At 37.3% G+C, this 20,102-nt stretch overlaps 1 protein-coding gene across 5 annotated transcripts; it reads left to right on the top strand.

Annotated features, from left to right (window-relative positions):
* Positions 1 to 4,782: 4,782 nt before the first annotated feature.
* Positions 4,783 to 19,869, top strand: phf6 (PHD finger protein 6). Of its 5 annotated transcripts, none has more exons than XR_010908384.1 (12): positions 4,783 to 4,931; positions 6,982 to 7,140; positions 7,335 to 7,436; positions 7,545 to 7,678; positions 7,766 to 7,812; positions 7,896 to 8,059; positions 8,195 to 8,338; positions 9,655 to 9,759; positions 15,230 to 15,363; positions 17,356 to 17,485; positions 19,309 to 19,441; positions 19,596 to 19,869. XR_010908384.1 is itself a non-coding variant. In XM_067457668.1 (12 exons), exons 3-11 carry the CDS (start codon positions 7,009 to 7,011, stop codon positions 17,483 to 17,485), a joined length of 1,092 nt encoding a protein of 363 aa, XP_067313769.1. In that variant the 5' UTR covers positions 5,412 to 5,583; positions 5,689 to 5,841; positions 6,982 to 7,008; the 3' UTR covers positions 19,309 to 19,869. The 5 variants fall into 5 exon arrangements, 4 of the variants coding, with proteins under 4 accessions (XP_067313767.1, XP_067313771.1, XP_067313769.1 ...); XM_067457668.1 differs by lacking the exon at positions 4,783 to 4,931 and adding exons at positions 5,412 to 5,583; positions 5,689 to 5,841 and having other exon boundaries at positions 19,309 to 19,869; XM_067457666.1 differs by having other exon boundaries at positions 19,309 to 19,869.
* The last annotated feature ends 233 nt before the right edge of the window (positions 19,870 to 20,102 follow it).

Raw genomic sequence — 20,102 nt, 5'->3', positions numbered from 1 at the left:
AAATTTAAATACAAATCTTCCTTTTTTTGTAGACTATACAACTTTGTCAATAAAAAAAACTTTTAAAAAAAAAAGTCAATAAATGTGTAAAAAATTATAAAACTGATCCGAGGTCAGGTAAAAATCATATAAAGACTGGTTCATGAAGTCATGAAACTTCGAATCTTTTCTTGGCACTCCGAACCAATGGTTCAAACAAAATGATTCGCAAAGGTTTCGAAGCTTCAGTGCTGAGAGGCCTCGCAAGTCGAATACGAACAGAGACTATCTGAAGAGAGCTAAAAACCAGTGCCCTTGTGACACAGTACAAGCTGCCCACTAGGGCCCCTGACTACTATTTAATTTATTAATATTATAGTACCCCAAAATACATGCACTCTAAAAAATAATTCAGTGGCTTAGTAAATATCACAGTAATAATTAACTTTATTAACTTAATAAAATCTCTCAATATCATTTACTTGATGGTTTTAGTTAAAGATACCAAAATAATTGACTAAAAATCCAACAGTTAATTTTGTCTAAAATGTATAGTTATATTTAAGTTTTTTTCACTAAAATAATTTAGTATTCAAATAACCAATTATTTATTTTAAATATACTTAATACATTTGTGAAATTTATTTCAAAATATTTGAGAATGGAGAATTAAACCGATCTGTTTCAAGAACCACAAATATTACTTAATTAAAATCAAGATTATTAATATTTAACACACACTGAAGAAATTGCGTAAGTTTACTCGATTAAAGGGTAACTAAACCCCTGTTCACAGCCTAACTCCGCCCTCTGGCAATATTTGAAAAATGCTGCAAAAGTGGGCAGAGCCCAGCGGAGACAGAGGGGACGAGACGAGGGCGGCGCTGAGCGGGGGGCGTGCACCTGAGACCCGTAGTGACAACTTGTTTGACAGCTGTCAGACTCGCAAAGATTGATAGTGACTGGAGTGAGGACAGTAGTTTTGCAACAGAGCGGTCATCTAAAGTAGAGGACTTCTCTCCACCACCTTCACCTGAAGTGGAGGAGGGTGAAATGTCTGTAGACACTGAGTTTGTTGGCTCAAACTGCTTTCACTCCCGATGCATACGATGCTTTCATTCATTCATTCATTCATGCTAGCGAAGCAGCAGCGCAAGAGAGAATGAGATCACTAACTAATCTATGAACACTGAACAGCCATATCCTTATACTGAATGCCACTAAAAAAAAAATCACAGGACCAATAAGTTCAAACCTAATAGCCTATTACAACAGATTTCCTCATATTAAATATTCCTCATGCATTAAATAAAAGTTAGACTACATACGCCCGCAGTCTAGCACGTTACGGATTTGTTGTTCGTTACCACGGCAACCATTTGCGTGTCAGGGTTTGTCTGAAAGCGTCTGAGGTATGAAAATTATCTGTAGACATGACAGGTGGCAAAACTATCAGAAGAAAAGCTTAACATGTACTTACAACTGCATTATATATCTGTATTTTCTTAATTAGGATGTTGAAAGCAAGTGAAGAGAAAGTTTCATTCATAATGTTTCTACTTCATTTAACATGAGCGCTCATACTGGACTGAAGCCGTTCTCATCATGTGATCACGGAAAACATTTCTCAGGGCGTGGTGAGCTCGTGCCAGGGGCGTGGATAGTAAGCCGTTGGAAGTACAAACCTACGTAACGAAGTACCATAACGTCCAATAGGAAAATTCAACTGCAGTAGCCACCGTTCAACCTTAAGAGGGCAGCACTAAGACGTTTTTATACCATATATTATAGAATTTAAACACTTTAAACCCAACTGTCAAAACATTTACTCGACTCAATGAACAATAATAATAAAGCTCCATTCTTGCAGATCATTAACTAAAAAAAGTTGTTCTAGGGTTTAGTTACCCTTTAAAACGATGCACCCCTCCCCCACCCTCTGACGCGACGACAGCTCGACGGTTGAGTGAGGGCGGATATTTGAATTCTCCTCAGTCACCAGAGCAGTTTCTTCTTCTCAGCGTCGCAGAATTGGGGCATTTCCTCTGTGAAATTCAGGTTTGTATGTTTTTTTTTTTAAATCTATATAATCATTACTGTGCTAAAAGGCATTTTATTTAATTCAAAACAACATACAGGGACAGTGTGAGTCACCTTAAGTTAACGTGTGGCGTTGGTCTTTGAAACGCCTGCTGTGTTGCTCAAAACACACAATTTTATTCGTAAAGATAATGAATATAATGAATTTGGATGATAAAATCTTATTAAAACTGAGCACTGTTTGTTTATTGTCAGGTTATGGAGTCTGGCGCCTAAAAATGAAACGCAGGACAGCGGTCTCAAGTTCAAAGTCCACCCGCAGACCGGTTAGTCCATCTCAGGCTCGGGAAACAGCGCTGATACGGTGGAAATGGGATAACAGACCGGTTGATTACACTTGAATTACTTTTAAATGTTTAATTTTTATTTCTAAAATGTTTGTTACATGAGTTTAAATGTTGTAAAATAACTGTTATTCTTTACATGTCAAAACAGTAATATATGCTGTAACGTTATTGCTGTACTCGTCGACAATAAAGGCCATGTCATGTTTAAGTGTGTTTGTGGACTGTGGAGTATTTTACAAAGGTTTAGAGGAAATTAAAGTTATACTATACAAGTTAGTAATACTCATAAATAAAAACAGTTCATATTAGTCATAAATATTGTTTTTTAAATGCTTTTTACACAATTTTTTCTACTCAATTGAATTTGTTAATGTAACAAATGCAGTTACTCAGATCTACTTAATTTTTTTACTTACATTTACTCAGTTCTTATGGTGTCTATAATTGATTTCACTGCTTTAAAATTTACTCAATTTTTTTAGTGTAAAAATGTTTCACCAAAAAAATTGAGTAAATCATAGTATTAGTTTTTAGAGTGTGTGTCATATTTTTTTGGCAAGTCATTCTTGATTTCTCCCCCCCCCCCCCCCCCCCCCCGGCCATTCTGTTTGTACTGATGGACAACACACACTTCAGTTGTATGTTGTGTCTGTTACACTGTTTAGTTGGTTTGCTCCATTTACATTTTTACATGTTTATGCCACCTTAGCACTATCTGAAAGTATGGACAATTGTTTCTACCGCTTATTTTCCTCCCACAATTTGTGACGTTTTTTCCTCCCAATTGTGAATTAATATCGGTAACACTTTAGAATAATGGTCATTAGTTAACATTGTATTAACTAACATGAACTAACCATGAGCAGTTAATTTGTTAATGTAGGCTATTTGTTCATCCAGCTGTTCATGGTTTGTTCATGTTATTTCACAGTGCATTAACTAATGTTAACAATATTTTAATAATGTATTAGTAAATGTTGAAATTAACATTAACAAAAAAAAATAAATGCTTTATAAGTGCAGGTCATTATAAGTTTATGTTAACTAATAACTAATGTTAATTAATGACCATGTGTTAGGCTATAGGCCTTTCAATTATGAGAAAAAAAGTCAAAATTCTGAGATATATTTTCTCAATTGTGAGGGGGAAAAGTTACCTCACAATTACCTTTTTTATTCTGTGGCAGAAACAAGCTTCCATGAAAGTACTTTATTAAGCAAACTGTAGGCTAGTAGTAGTAGTAGTAGGCCTAGTAGTACCTGTCAGTTGCATTAGCTGGTCATGTGATCAACATGGCGGCCCCCATAGGGAGCAACCATGGGAGCAACCGAGTATGATATGGGGTCTCTGTGGAAAAAAAGTGGGCGTTTCTAAATCTTTGGGTGTTTTCAAACTTAATAGGTGTTTATAACCCCAAAACTGTGACTTGAACAAATCAGGTAACACAGTGGAAAACGCCCCTCTGTTTATGGCCTTGTCCCTGTGTGTGTGTGTGTGTGTGTGTGTGTGTGTGTGTGTGTGTGTGTGTGTGTGTGTGTGTGTGTGTGTGTGTGTGTTGTGTGTGCGTGTGTGTGTCAGCGTTTGTGTGTGTGTGTGTGTGTGTGTGTGTGTGTGTGTGTGTGTGTGTGTGTGTGTGTGTGTTTGTGAAATATCAGGACACAAATGTTTATAATGACATGGGTATGACATATGTATTACAAGGAGAGGGTGAAATATGAGGACATTACCCATGTCCCCACTTTTCAAAAGGCTTATAAATTATACAGAATTTGTTTTTTTAAGAAAGTAAAAATGCAGAATGTTTCCTGTGATGGGTAGGTTTAGGTGTAGGGGCAGTTTAGGGGGATAGAAAATATGGTTTGTATGGTATAAAAACCATTACGCCTATAGAATGTCCCCACATTTCTAGTGACCTCATTGGGTTACATTGTGCCTAAATTGGGATGTTGGTCATCATCCTGATAATCAATGGAGATATGCTTATGGGTGTTTTGAGAATATACAGTAGAGCGGTCTATGAACTCCTTGCTGAGTGTTGACTTCTGCTGATGAAACTGCAAACTATTATTCAGTAAAAATGTCTTCAATTGACTCTTGGTCTTCATTCATCATGTCTGGTCCAGGTCTTTACTGTAAAATCCCTAACATTACTATTTACAAAATTGCAAAATGTTAGCTTTGGTTCAAAGCAATAATAATTTTTAACATATGATTTTATCTCATAACAAACTGAATATAATGCTTAATAGTTATGTGTAAATACTTACGTTTCATAAAAGGTTCATCCATACACTATCCATACACCATTTTGTCAGTTCATTATGCAACTCATCTGTATATTTGCTCGTCTAGGCCTATTCCTCAAGCTATCTTGACGGTGACCACAGGGGCGTGCGCGTACGCTCAATGTCGAACAAACATGCTTTTTGCAGTGCGCGACGTCACTCGAACGCCTCGCAATGGTGAGAGGCAGAACTTACAAGCACTCAAAGCTCAGCGAGAGGAAGAGCGAGAACACGCGCTCACAAGCCACTCTAAATCTATCCCCATTCAACACAGCAGCGGTAAGAGATTCCAATATGTCACACAGACACTGCAATGTACAGTTTAGAGTTAGGAAAGCAATGGGGTGAGTGGAACAATTGTCGGAATTAGCTTCGTCTTTTTGCTGCGATATGTAAATACCTTTCGTATGGCGGGTCTCCACATGTGAAGCGGGCAAAATAATCCCGCAGCAAACAATGTATTATAAAAACCAAATTATGGTTTATAGTCACCCAGAAGTTCAGATTAAAATATTTGCGCACAGTTTTTCCTCATCAGTATTGTTGTAGCCAACATATGATGTGGGCCTTAATGGGCAACACTTATATAGCTATACACATCTTAATATCATATGAGGGGGACACCAGATTTGACAGTGTTATAGTACTTAATATTCATTGGAAAGTGAAAGAGTTTTTGTTAAGAGCGAAACTAAGAGCTTTGTCGCGGGCCTGTATATACTCCTCCTCCCTTATTTCTGAAAACGAAATGAGGGATGCTGTGTTTTTCCTTGTGTGTTTAAGAGGGGTTCGTTGGGACTTCTGGGCAGGTTGTATCAGCTGTTCTGTGGATACTGTGTGTCGCGCGGTGTTGCGTTGCTGTTTGTGTTGCAGCGCGAGAGCAGCTTCTCAGCTATCATGGCAGCGGAGCTCCTCTGTTGTGCGAAGGCGGGTAAATCATCCATCGCGACTCTAAACAACACGCTGTCCATTTCAAAACACAATATGAATGATGGCTAAATAATCGTACAAGCGAAATCTCGATATTCTTTTCCAGATTTGGGTTAAACCGATGAGCTAGCCGCCTCGCGCAGAGGGTGTTTTGTGAACTCGGTCAGATCTGCCGATTGGCGTTGCAGTTTCGAATACGACACCCATGCACTTTCCCTACATTATTGTAATGCCAATAAAATGTTGTGGTCCCCACAAGGTATTAACATTTTTAACAGGTTTGTGTGTCTTATGTTCGCACAGTTTGACTAAGATTACTGCTTGTGTGTTGTCCATCTTTACTGTGAGTGACATACATACAATCTTTGAGAGAGATTTCCCCCCCACCATTGATAAACTTGTTGAAATATGTACTTATTTAGTTTCTTTACTACATCATGCTTATTGTAAGTAATCTCAGTGCATCGACTTTTAAGTAGTTAAATAATGTTTTTTTTTTTTTTATAAAACTTTGTATTATCCCCATTGCCAGAGAACCCCTTCCTAAAATAGTCAATACTATGTCTTTGTGTGTAAACACCTATTTATGTAACAATTTTAAGCATCATTATAAAGACGTCATGTTGTTTTATATTTACAATAATATGAATATATTAATGTGAGCTTTAATATTCATTTTTATTGTGTTTTATTTTGTTCTGTTTAGTAGTGATTTTTAGTTGTGATTTCTGGGTGATTATTTGAAAGCAGAAGTAACTAAATCTACATTTGTGTACAAAACAAACACAATTTGACACTTTAAAATAGTTTCGTGTAAATATTTGTGCATATGACCTCCATTTATTTTCTTTTTTTCTTTTGTACCCTTCTTTTAAATTTATTAATTTGATTGAAGTTCTTAATTGAAAATATTGTGGAAAAGTGTGATTGCTTTATTTATCCTATAAGTGTTTTTTTTTTTTATGTAGATGTACCATTTAAATGATTATTCCTGAGGAATATTATCAACATGCCTTTTTATATGATTCATCAAATATTTTCATACTAGACTCTGTTACAAAAAAGACATTCAGAATTTTAAGCTAATCATTTATTTCTGGGGGAAATTTCAAACCAAACAAATTAGTGTAATAATCCATGTAACAGAATTGTTTAAGCTAAATAACCACAACCATCTGTCTAAATATACTTTTTATATAGTAAATCTATTTTTTCCCCCTCATATAGCTTGATTCAATAACAGATGTAGGAGAAATCTCTCCCCCTGACACCCCCCCCCCCCCCCCCCGCAAACAAACATGCATTTTAGCCATTCTGCTAATGTTGTGAAGTTATTTCCCCATCTCTGTACACTGCAGTGCAGTTGCAATGTTAATGTTGTTTTTTGTCTTTAAAACAGGCAAGGTACAGTATTTAAAAACTGGTCATGTCAGGACAGAGAAAAGGAGCTTCAGCACGGCTTCGAAAATGTGCCTTCTGTAGAACCAACCGAGACCAGGAGTGTGGACAGTTACTGGTGTCGGAGAACCACAGGGTGGCAGCCCACCACAAGTGCATGGTATGTTAGCTGTCCACTAGCTTGCTTTGTATATTTGTTAAAATGGATAAAACTGATTCTTATTCATACATTTATTTATCTCGGAGAACCTCACATTATGTGTTGTAACAATATCATCTGTTACACAAAATATAATAAAAGTATATTTAGACACATTACATGTCTAACAGTTGATTTGTGATTGTTTTACCCAGCTTTTCTCATCAGCACTGGTCACATCTCATTCAGACAGTGAAAACATTGGAGGCTTTTCTATTGAAGATGTGAAGAAAGAGATAAAAAGAGGAAATAAACTAGTAAGCATCCAGACCAGCAGCTCTCATCAAAATTCAGTTGTTCCTTTAGCCTCAAAATAGAAAATAAGCATTCAGCTTTTCTATCTCACCTGATGATTTCCTGTTTAGATGTGCACTGCCTGTCACCGGCCCGGGGCAACCATCGGCTGTGATGTAAAGACATGTAGGCGGACGTACCACTATTATTGCGCTCTATGGGATAAGGCCCAGACCAAGGAGAATCCCTCTCAAGGCATCTACCTGTAAGCATAATGATGATGCTGCTCCTCTCAAAAATGCTTCTGTTGTATAACTATGTGACACTAATTATTTTATTTTTTGAAAATTAGTGTTTACTGTCGCAAACACAGAGAAGCCTCTCAAGATGGCAGTGATGGTAACTAGCTGTCTCTACTTAATTTTAATGTTGAAGACTAACCTGCTTGTGAACCGTTTATTAGCAATTCACTCTTATTCCAGATGAACAGGGAGTTGCAGCCAATGACTCGGATTCATCTCCACCGAGGAGCAGGGGAAGGGGGCGTTTCGAGAAGAGCAGAATCAGAGGTGTGTCGCGCGGACAGTCAGATGACACTCGATCCACCTCGTCACAAGGCAATGATGATACAGAGAGCTCCTCACATGTAGGCCACTTCATCTACTTTTTTTTCCAGATATAACCCATATTTAATCCAAATAGATTACAGGTGGCTTGATAAAGCTTCAGAATATAAATGGTTGGCATATGCTAATTTGTCTCGTGCTTGTGTGTGCCACAGCGTGACCGGTCCCCGTTAAGAGGCAGCCCCAGTGATTCAGGCCTTCGCTGTGGCTTCTGTCATGCCGGCGAAGAAGAGAATGAAACGCGGGGTGTGCTCCACTCAGACAATGCCAAGAAGGTTGCTGCCCACTACAAATGCATGGTGAGGCTTCTTTAATCCTGAAAAACAATGGGTCATCTTTAAAGTGCCCCTATTATGCTTTTTCTAATATTATCTTTCATGCAGTCTGTAATACAGCTGTTTGTGAATGTACAAGGTCTGCTAAGTAGAAAAGTAAGTTATTGTTATGGTTGTGACAATAGAGATATTGCTGATGCCTTTGATTATATCAATAATAATAATAATAATAATAGTAATTGGCGTATTTTCCTAATATTATCATCATCTCCTCCCCATTCATTAGTAGTAGTAATGTTTTTGTTGTTGTTACCATTATATTATTATCAGGCTAGTATTATCAAATTGATATCAGGACATACAAATAATTTGCCTTCCCTAATTTTATAACGACATCACCATAAAACCATACTTGCGACACCGGCATACACCTATGAGGATTGAGGACTCCTCAATTAATTGTTTTTAAAACAGAACTACAAAACTACATCCCACATCAAAATAGAATTTCAAGGTGCTCTATTAACAACTTATCAAGAGTGCTTGTTATAAATCTTTATTCATCCTTTAATACATTTGTTGTTTGAGCCTTGAAACTTGTTTAACAATAAATAATGATTTTTTTTTCACTATGATTAATGCATGGTTCACAAGAGAATTATTTAGCCAATAAATTAAAATAATTGATATACCATTATCAGCACTGAGGTAGATTCAGCTCTCGTTGTGTGTGAGATAATTAATGAACCGTGCAGCGTCAGATACCGAAAGCTCAGTTTTGCTTTCACTCTTAGGGAATAATTGACCGTAGTTAGAGACTCCTTCACTGGCATAACTCTCATGCAGTGTTTGAAAAGGGCATGTGATATCCACAGGCTCACCATTTGGGCGAAATATGTCTATGCGATATTACTTTTTTTTTCTTCAATACCAATCTTTGCTCACAAAATAATAATACTAAATATTCTTATTTTCCACAATGATAAAACAAATTAAGTAACTAATTAAATAACTGAGTGAATAAGAAAATGAATGTCAAATATGTTAACTGCTGGGTCAAACGAAGCAATTTCAGACTATTTGACTTAAGTTTTTTTTAACCTTTGATGCATGCAAATCTATTGTAGGGGACCTCCAGAACAAAATTAGGAACTTTTAAATAGCATAATAGGGGCACAAAAAAAGAAAATTAACCCAAATATTATCTCAAATCTACAAGATATTTAGTACTGAAAAGTATATATTTTACTCAATGTTATTCTTCTATTTATACTAGGTTTGAAAAAGTTTGATTCAACCTGTTCCGTTAAAACGTATTTTATTTTCTGTTTTTGTCACAGCTTTTTTCTTCGGGTACCGTCCAGCTAACTACCACCTCACGTGCTGAATTTGGGAACTTTGACATTAAAACGGTTATCCAGGAAATCAAAAGAGGAAAAAGAATGGTGAAATTTTAAAAATTCAATTCGATATAGAATTGCTAAACTATATTGCTCACTTTATAAGGAAGTGAACAAAATGTAGGTTTATACCATGGTCAGTAGAAAATGTGTATATTTATTTTATTTATTTATTTATTATTATTTGTTTTATTTATTTTTGTATAATGTGGTTATTATATTAAATCATAGTCACATTCACCCAGTTTCACAGACAAGGCTTAACTCTAGTCCCAGACTAAAATGCATGTTTGAGCTGTTTTAACTAAAATCATCTTGCACTAGCATATCTTAAAATATCGTTGTCTTGTCTCAAGATGCACACCAGTAATGTTTTTTCCAAGGCACGTTTATAAAAGCTACTTAGGGTGTGTTCACACTTGGCATGTTTGGTTTGATTAAAACGAACCCTGTTGCGATTGCTCAGTTAGTGCGATTTATTTGAATGCTAACTGAACAGTGATGCGCACTAAACAAGTGGACAAGACCGCTGAAAAGATGGGTCTCAGTCCCCTTCCAAACAATCTTTGGTGTGGTTCAAATGATATAAGCACAACATGGACCAAACACATGTAGACAAACCAAAAACCGGATGATGAGACCCTAAAAATGACAGTATGCTCACATATACCTTTTTTTCTTGTCAAAATACCATAATATATACAGTGGGTATGGAAAGTATTCAGACCCCCTTACATTTCTCACTCTGTTATATTGTAGCCATTTGCTAAAATCTCATTATTGTACACACAGCACCCCATATTGACAGAAAAACACAGAATTGTTGACATTTTTGCGGATTTATTAAAAAAAGAAAACCTGAAATATCACATGGACTTAAGTATTCAGACTCTTTGCTCAGTATTTAATAGAAGCATCATTTTGATGTAATACAGCCATTAATCTTTTTGGGAGAGATGCAACACTTTTTCACACCTAGATTTGGGGATCCTCTGCCATTCCTCCTTGCAGATCCTCTCCAGTTCTGTCAGGTTGGATGGTAAACGTTGGTGGATAGCCATTTTCAGGTTTCTCCAGAGATGCTCAATTGGGTTTAAGTCAGGGCTCTGGCTGGGCCATTCAAGAACAGTCACAGAGTTGTTCTGAAGCCACTCCTTCGCTATTTTAACTGTGTGCTTGGGGTCATTGTCTTGTTGGAAGGTGAACCTTCGGCCCAGTCTTGAGAGAATCTTATTTTTCACCATCTTGGAATCCTTCAGGTGTTTTTTTAGCAAACTTTCATGTGTCTTGCACTGAGGAGAGGCTTCCATCGGGCCACTCTGCCATGAAGCCCCGACTGGTGGAGGGCTGCAGTGATAGTTGACTTTCTACAACTTTCTCCCATCTCCCGACTGCATCTTGTGAAGCCACTCCTTCGTTATTTTAGCTGTGTGCTTAGGGTCATTGTCTTGTTTGAAAGGTGAACCTTCGGCCCAGTCTGAGGTCTTGAGCACTCTGGAGAAGGTTTTCATTCAGGATATCCCTGTACTTGGCTGCATTCATCTTTCCCTTGATTGCAACCAGTCGTCCTGTCCCTGCAGCTAATAAACACCCCCACAATATGCTGCTGCTACTGCCATGCTTCACTGTTGGGACTGTATTGGACAGATGATGAGCAGTACCTGGTTCTTCAATAGATTTGTCTGTTATAGGACAACTTAGTTTGAATAAAAAATGCATTAACAGTCTGACAGTCATAAACAGCATACAGGCCATAGCCTGTATGGAAAAATAAATTGTTAACAGCAGGTTATCAAATTAATCGATATAAAGTGCCACTATGCAATCATCACAGCTTTCAGTTTGTCTACCGCATCAGTCGACGCCGTCCTCTCCAGTAGCTGGAATTTGTTTACGGATGCCATAGCAACTCTCAACGGCCACCAGGACTTATACAGTTTTATAAAAGCTATTTATTTGTTGTAAAGTGTAGTAATCATCTCAAAAAAATAAATTCTAATGTCATGTGCAGTTGAAGTAGTTGATTGTTTGCTTACATGTGTAGGTTTAGGGACAGTGTCATTATCCCAACATTATCTTAATAACTTCTTATGAAATAAAACGTTTATCCCTCTCTTGGCAACATTATAACATACATGCACCAGCATGTGAGCGCTGGTCGTGTACATGGTGAAGCATGTTGGTGCATTTACGTGGCAATTTTGCTAAGAGCGGATTGCGCGTTTCATTGTCTCTCTCCACCATACTAGTGGATTAGCCGTAGAGTCAATTGGTTGTTCTTGAAGATAGCGGGTTAACTCCATGTCAGTCTCTGATTGGTAAAGGGGCAGAGATTTCAGACCTCTGTTTATTAAGATGATAATCTCCAAGATTTCTCTTCTTGGTAGAGGGTGGTGCACAGACCTCTCCCGAATCATCTCCAGCAGTAGCAGCCTCCGAAGCACCACTAACTCCGCCTCCGTTTCCCTCTTCAGCTGATACAATTTTCCCCCGGAGTTTCTTTTTTTTATGTTTGTAAAAAATAGTTAAACACGTTTTTGGTGGTTATAGGGTTCTAATGGCGTGTTTAACTATAACCGTCGGTCTCACGGTTATATACTAACTGTCACACCCCTATCTTTAGGTTCTTCTTTATCTCTCTCACCAAGTCTCTTCTCCCCCGATAGCTCAGTTTGGCCGGACAGCCAGCTGTAGGAAAAGTTCTGGTCGTCCCAAACGTCTTCCATTTAAGGATTATGGAGGCCACTGTGCTCTTATGAACCTTAAGTGCAGCAGGATTTTTTTTGGAACCATGCCCAGATCTGTGCCTTGCCACATTCTGTCTCAGAGCTCTCCAGGCAGTTCCTTTGACCTCATGATTCTCATTTGATCTTACCTGCGCTGAGCTGTAAGGTCTTATATAGACAGGTGTGTGGCTTTCCTAATCAAACATAGTTGAACTCGATGAAGGTGTAGAACCATCTAAAGGATGATCAGAAGAAATGGACAGCGCCTGAGTTAAATATATGAGTGTCACAGCAAACGATCTGGATACCTAGGACCATGTAATATTTACGTTTTTCTTTTTTAATAAATCGGCAAAAATGTCAACAATTCTATGTTTTTCTGTCAATATGGGGTGCTGTCTGTACATTTAAAGGGTGGTAGCATGCAATTTCACTTTTTTTAACTTTAGTTAGTGTGTAATGTTGCTGCTTGAGCATAAACAGTGTCTGCAAAGTTACAGCGCTGAAAGTTCAGTGCAAATGGAGATATTGTCTTTTAAAGTTATGGCAGTTTATTGCCTACAAAAACGGCCGGTTTGGACTACAAGCTTCTTACTGGGTTGGTGACATCATAAGTGAGGCCAGCAGGGGGTGCTCACCCTGTGGTCTGTGTGGGTCCTAATACCAGTATAGTGATGGGGACACTATAGAGGGAATGCATGTGACGTCACCATCAGCTGGAGCGACTGCGATTAAGCCCCACTGAGTGGCAAAAAGACTGACGGGCAGCACTGGTTTACAGCGTGTATGCAGCGAAAACGCACAAAATCAGGCCCAACGCCGGAGGGCAGGTAGGGGGAGGCTTGTCCATGGACACAATGGACATTGCTGTTCCGAGCTTGAGATGGACTTTATAATAGCGTGTGATTATCTCACTCAAACCACAGCCAACCTGCTGCTGCTTCTGCTTTAAGAGGGAAACGCTGCCCATAACTGCTTGTGTAGAATATGCAATTCTCCGTAAGAATTCGTAATAATAGCATATTATTAGCAAAAAAGAGCTTTTAAATGATCCAGTGTGTATCTGTATTTGCACTTGTCAAATGATTACATTTCCAACGTGTTTTCGCCTCGGTGAGTAATGTAGACAATCACAGATATGTTTGTAGATTTCTACAACGCAGTTGGCCAATCACAGTTGTTGAACTTGGAATCAACTCACCGTTCGAGTGTTTGTTTGTCCAGGCGCTGAGTTCAGTTAACAAGCGTCTCTATAAATGCAGACATTGTGAAAATAAGAGATTAATTGTGTACCAGCTTCACTGCAGAAATCTGTGAGAAATCTTGTCTGGGCAATATAATTATTGTTTATTTTTTTATTAATAGGACTATAATATTTTCAGAATTTGAATAAAACTTTTGTTTTCCATTCATGACAAGCAGCCACATACACGCTTCAATACACTGACCCATCCGCATATACATGCAGGATTCACTCGAAAAATGTGATGACTGATCAGTTATAAATAATCATGTCGAAATCAAGCGCATAAAAATGTCAGGAAAACACTATTCCTGGCTGCATGTCAATATCCATGGATCACTGAATCTGTGGGAAGTTGTAAGGACCACTATATAGAGCCCAACCTTTAGTTTAAACTGATAATCGTTTTCTCAACTTGTGGTTTCCTCTAATAGCTGCGGTCAGGCAGCAGCTCTTCCGCCACTCAGCCCCAGCTTGAGGGGGCATGTTCCGGCGGGAAAGTGACATCAAAGCATTCCCTCTATCCTGACAAAGAGCACCGTCCTTCGGATGAGACGTTAAACCGAGGTCCTGACTCTCTGTGGTCATTAAAAATCCTAGGCTGTCCTTCGATAAAGAGTAGGGGTGTAACCCCGGCATCCTGGACAAATTTGCCCATTGGCCCCTGTCCATCATGGCCTTCTATTCATCCCCCTCTCCTGATTGGCTTCATCACTCGGTCTTCTCTCCACCAATCAGCTGGTGTGTGATGAGAGTTCTGGCGCAATATGGCTGCCGTCGGATCATCCAGGTGGATGCTGCACATTAGTGGTGGTTGAGGAGATTCCCCCTTCAATGTAAAACGCTTTGAGTGCCTTGAAAACCGCTATATAAATCAAACAAATTATTATAAACCCTTGCTATTAACATAAACACTGCCCTAGATGTGACTTCTGCCTGTAATGGTAAGGGGCGTGTCGTTTCCGGACATCCTGTGCTAGGCACTTCAGCCAATAAAAATACATGAAACTACATTTGGCCATCTAACCAATCTAAGGCCATTGTGTTTTTCGGAGGGATGGGCTTTATAGAAGCAAGAAGCAAACAAGCTATTTAAAGGACAGTGGAGACAGCGGTGTGAAATAAAGGTAAAATATAAGAAAAATATGGCATTTAAAAAAAAGAAGAAGTATTAAGACATGTTATACTGGGACCAATAAACACAACCAAGCCTAGAAAAAAAACATAGAACCACCCCTTTAATGAGAACATGATGAACGTAAATGATTTTAGCAAATGGCTACAATATAACTTTGAAAAATTGAAGGGGATCTGAATACTTTCCGTACCCACTCCACTGTAGGCTACGCACACATAATGAGAGCATTTAGCTCTGCACACTGCGTTTTCTTTTTGGGGGGATGTTCAGTATGACCAAAAAAACAAGCAAACCGAACTACAATTATGAACACACCCTTAAATGCCCAAATTTAACTAATGTCTAAACCTGGAGTAATCTAAGCCATGTCTGTGAAACCAGCCCCTAATGTATTTTTGGTCATTTCAGAAATGCACGCTTTGTGCCCAGCTTGGAGCCACCATTGGATGTGAGATAAAAGCCTGTGTGAAAACCTACCATTATCACTGTGGCCTGCAAGACAAGGCCAAATACATAGAGAATATGGCTAGAGGAATTTACAAGTATGTTCTAACTATTAACTGCTTGTATTTATTATACAAATATTAATAGTCTGGTAAGATTATTTTATCAAGAATGAGATTTCCAAATGGTTCTACACTTCTGTAGCCTGAAACCATTATAACAGTGATCTATGGCTGGGCAATATGGACAAAAGCATATTTTTAGTTGAATGGCTATGTGCAATATATACACTATATACTTTTTATTTTATTTGGGGGTTTAAAAAAAGTTATTTATTTGAATAAATGTTAACTTATTTCACATCCTGCCCAATGTTGTCCAACAAACAATGTTGAAGACAGTGTTGACATACTGAAGGCTATGAAACAAATATGGTGAATGTAACCATGTAGGCTATGCTGTAATGTTCCAAAAAAGGGTTTAAATCACATTCTAACATTGTAATAACATGACAGTCTAAAAAATAAAAAAAATAATGCTTTCTAAAGCAGATGTTAAAGGGTTACTTCAGTGATTTTAGCATAAAGCATTGTATTTAAACTGGGTCATTAATATAGTAGAAATTAGGGCTGCATGATTTAGGGAAAATATATAATTGCGATTGTGATTTAAAATGCGATTTATGATTATTTTTTTACAAATGAAAAGCGTGTATATAATATTTTGTTTATATATTATGACTAATAATAATTACTATGATTATTATTACTGCTAAAAAATATACAAAATATTACCATTACAATAACATTTTCATAATTACAAATTAAAAATAGTGTCAGAATAAATATAACTTTAATAATACTAATTATTATTATTGTAATATTTTACAAAATAAACTGCTGGGTTACCTATTAATATCTAGACAGCCTATGACTAAAAACATTAGAAAGGTCTAAGCCTAAGTAGTTTTGTGTGTGTGTGTGTGTGTGTGTATATATATATATATATATATATATATATAATATAATATAATATAATATATTAATATAATATATTATATGTGTGTGTGTGAGATATCTGTGTGTGTGTATGTCTTTAATATGAAATATGAACCTCTTGTGTTGTGCATCCAATGTGGGGGAAAAAACTCCTGTACATTGAAGGAAAAGTTTTTTTATTTATTAAGTATTATTTTTCTTCTTATTTATTCCCCCAAAAGTTGAATTCATACTGAAGGCCAGAGGGTGCCTTTGAGCAGAAAAGCCACGATTATTTGAATATACTCCCGGGTTTTTCCTGATACAAATCCATATGCTAAATCGCTGAAGTAACCCTTTAAAATTACTAAATTAAAATAAAAAAGCACAGACTAAACAGACACACATTCACTTATCTGAGGCTAGTAATTATATTAGCCCACGTTTGGTTATCTCATATAGTTACTGCTGCTGTAATGAAAAATACACTTAACTGTAGGTTTAAAATTCTACATATGGTACATTACATTTCATGCACAACAACAAATATTTTAGCAAATATATTAACTTATATTTTAGTCAGAATTATTGTGCTCCATCTGTGTGGCGGTGCCGCTTTCACTGAAGTCTTGGGAAGTTTAGCAGATATTTCCTTTTTGGTGTCAGGAGTTTTGCATAACACTCGTTCAACTTCTGACAGCAAAAAGGAAATATTTGCTTGACTTTTTAACATTTACAAATGGAGAAAATACCTGTGAAATGCAAGTGGGGAAAACCCATATCTCAAACACAATAAACAATATCTATCAGAGCTTTAAGCTATGTTAACTAGTTATTTTGAAGCCCTTAATATAAAGCATGTCTCGTGTTTAGGACAAATTAGATTATTCGCTAGCGCTTTCCACACTGCAGCTCACTCTGTCCTCTGCTATTTTTCAGATGGACTTGTAATCTCATACTACTGTATGTTGATATAAACAGTATAGCCTCAGTTTATATAATTTATTAAAATATATTGATATAACGTACAAATTTGATATACCAACCAGCCCTACAGTGATCACATGGGCTGTTGTATTGCAGTATAACAGGAAGTGATGTTGTTTTCACCAGGCTTTATTGTAAGAATCACAGTGGAAATGAGGAAAGAGATGAGGAGGATGAAGAGAGGGAGAGTCGCAGTAGAGAGAAAGCTGCTAATGACAACAGAGCAGATCCTCCCTCGCAGGTCAACGGCAACTAGGTGAGATTCTGCATGTATCCTTGGAATGAAATATCATGTTAAAGGGATACTCCACCGTTTTTAGAAATAGGGCTTCTTCAACTTCTTTCCTACATTTAGATATGTGGGCAAATGCATTTTTGTCTCAGTGCATGTGTTGTTTTAGTTTGGCAGGGTTGCCGTTAGCTTAGCTTAGCATAATGAATGGAACCCTATGTTGCCAGATAGCATGTCCCGAGTAAAAGCAATAAAAAAAACAACAACAAAAAACACCTAATTTTTTCTTGTGACCTGCATATTCACAATGAGTTTAAATAGCAATGCACATTAAGACTGGGTGATTTCCTAGGCAGACACTAACGTGGGACTATATTATGGCGAAGCACACAGGCAAAGCACATACGAAGCACTGCTACTTGGGCACAGTCGCAACACAAGAAATCCAACTACTTCCGTCAACATACCGGCGTGAATAGTAGCTGGCTATGTATTGTATGACTTTCTCATACAGTACATGAATGGTGAACATGGATGATTTTGTGAGAGACGAAGAGGGTTACTTCTTAGACAATCACGATCCAGAACCATACCTCTATGAATCAGTTTTAAGAAGAGGAGCAACAGCTGTGTTCTTTGGAAATTGAACCACAGGAGGAGGAGGTTGCAATCGCTCAACAGCCACTTTCACAGGTAACAATAACATCATTATTTATTTTAGTTTCGGTTGTTCACACTAAACAGGTTGAATTCAACATGTGGTTATACTAGAGGAGGCTAACTTTATTTGAACCGTAGTCTATATACAGCTTCTCAGCATCTATCTTACTTACAACCGAATAAAGACAAACAACAACATAAGGAAGAGTTATAAAAAACAACTTACATGTGCACTTTCTGCCTGTGCTTTGAAAATGGATGGAAAGGCCGTATCTTTCAGACGCAGTACCATCTTTCTTGGCCCATACTGCATCTGTTCGAAGTAGTCCTCTGGTACAAAATGCTCTTCGTAAACACGATACTGTTTAATTTAGTAGAGAGGCGTTGAAGTACAGATATCCAGAGCAGCTAGCCATTTATTTCTCAGTTCCACATTTGATGGAATTCTGTGAAACATTACATTAGTGTATATCCATTGCTTGTTCTCACAACCTTTTACTATGCAGGTAATTATCATGTTAGATGTAAATGTAGCTGTCACTTCTCAAAATAAACAATCCAAAAGATAAAACTCTGTGCAGGTCATGGCCATATGTTATACTTTTTTCCCGTTTTTGTTTTGTTTTGTGTTTTTGTCATGTTGCACACCCGTATGTTGTGGGATTTCTTGTTGCGTGATATCTCTGCACCCAAGTAGCAGTGCTTCGCATGTGCTTTGCCTGTGTGCTTCACCATAATTTAGTCTCAAGTTAATACCTGCCTAGGAAATATGCAATACGTGTTGTGAATTCGCAATGGCACAAGAAAAAAAATGTTTTTGGTTCACTTGGGACATGCTAAATGGCAACATAGGATTCCATTCATTATGCTAAGCTAAGCTAACGGCTACCCTGCCAAACTAAAACAATGCATACACTGAGACAAAAATGTATTTGCCCACATGTCTAATTGTAGGAAAGGTGTTGAATAAGCCCTATTTCTAAAAACGGTGGAGTATCCCTTTAATGCTAATCATTGGACATGATGCATCATGATGCATTCTTACTACAGTGTGATTTGTTCAGTTTGTCATGACAGAATTTGTGTTTAATAACCATTCAGTACCAGGCAATGTATTACCATATTTTTTATATAAAAAACAATGTGATCAGTGGACATGCTAAGATTGAAGTACTGTCTTTTTTCAGAAGGTGAATGAAGATGGAAGACATGAAATGATGGGGATAAAATCAATATTTTTGTATAATGATCAGTTAGAAACTAGGGGCCAGCTCACAATAGTTTCCGTCTCTTTGACAGTATTTCATGGACAGTGAGAATGTAAGTTCAATATCAAATGATATCGATATGTTACTGCAGTGTAATCTATAACTTAGCTGGGATAGGTTTAATTTAAACATATGGTATATTAATACTTAATACAATATGATTGGACAGCTGGAACAGTGTCATCTGTTTGTGCTTGCACCTCCAGTTTCCTCTTTGGCAAACTGCTCTTTGACTGGACCCACTCTGAAAAAGACTGCCCTGCCGACTGTTTATATTGCATCTCCTTGAAACCATGATGTTTAATAAGCCTTTCAAAGTAATTCTCCTTCATGAAACTGTCTTTACCTCTTTTTTCTCTCTTGCAACATGTATTATATTTTATTACTGTATTATACTCATGAGTAATATTGGATATCTGTGGTTTTCTTTATAGTACAGGTCAGGATTAAAGAACATTGGGTAGCATGCACTTTTCTTTACTCTGTCTCACGTGGTGGTCTTTTTTTCCTGCAAATACACGTTCCACATGTATCTTTAATTGGGCATTATATACTTTTGTGTTTTCAGTTGTCCACTTGGTGGCAACCATTCAAAATAAGTGTCTTTCTGAAAGACAGACTTGAAACAAGCATACTTTAAGATATTGTTTGGAGGGGGAAAGTTAAATGAATTCTAACAATTTAATTTTTAAGTTTTATTATTTAATACAAAA

The sequence above is a fragment of the Pseudorasbora parva genome, chromosome 11, assembly GCF_024679245.1.
Source record: "Pseudorasbora parva isolate DD20220531a chromosome 11, ASM2467924v1, whole genome shotgun sequence".
Taxonomy (NCBI): domain Eukaryota; kingdom Metazoa; phylum Chordata; class Actinopteri; order Cypriniformes; family Gobionidae; genus Pseudorasbora; species Pseudorasbora parva.
Note: the sequence above shows the minus strand (reverse complement) of the source record. Positions and strands in the feature narration are given on the sequence as shown.

What these genes read in the sequence shown, in the direction of transcription:
- phf6 (XM_067457666.1), top strand. Translation starts at nt 7,009, where the DNA reads ATGTCAGGACAGAGAAAAGGAGCTTCAGCACGGCTTCGAAAATGTGCC. An exon ending in CCCTCTCAAGGCATCTACCT is followed by an intron (nt 7,679 to 7,765) that starts GTAAGCATAATG and finishes TTTGAAAATTAG; the next exon opens with TGTTTACTGTCGCAAACACA. An exon ending in CTCTCAAGATGGCAGTGATG is followed by an intron (nt 7,813 to 7,895) that starts GTAACTAGCTGT and finishes CTCTTATTCCAG; the next exon opens with ATGAACAGGGAGTTGCAGCC.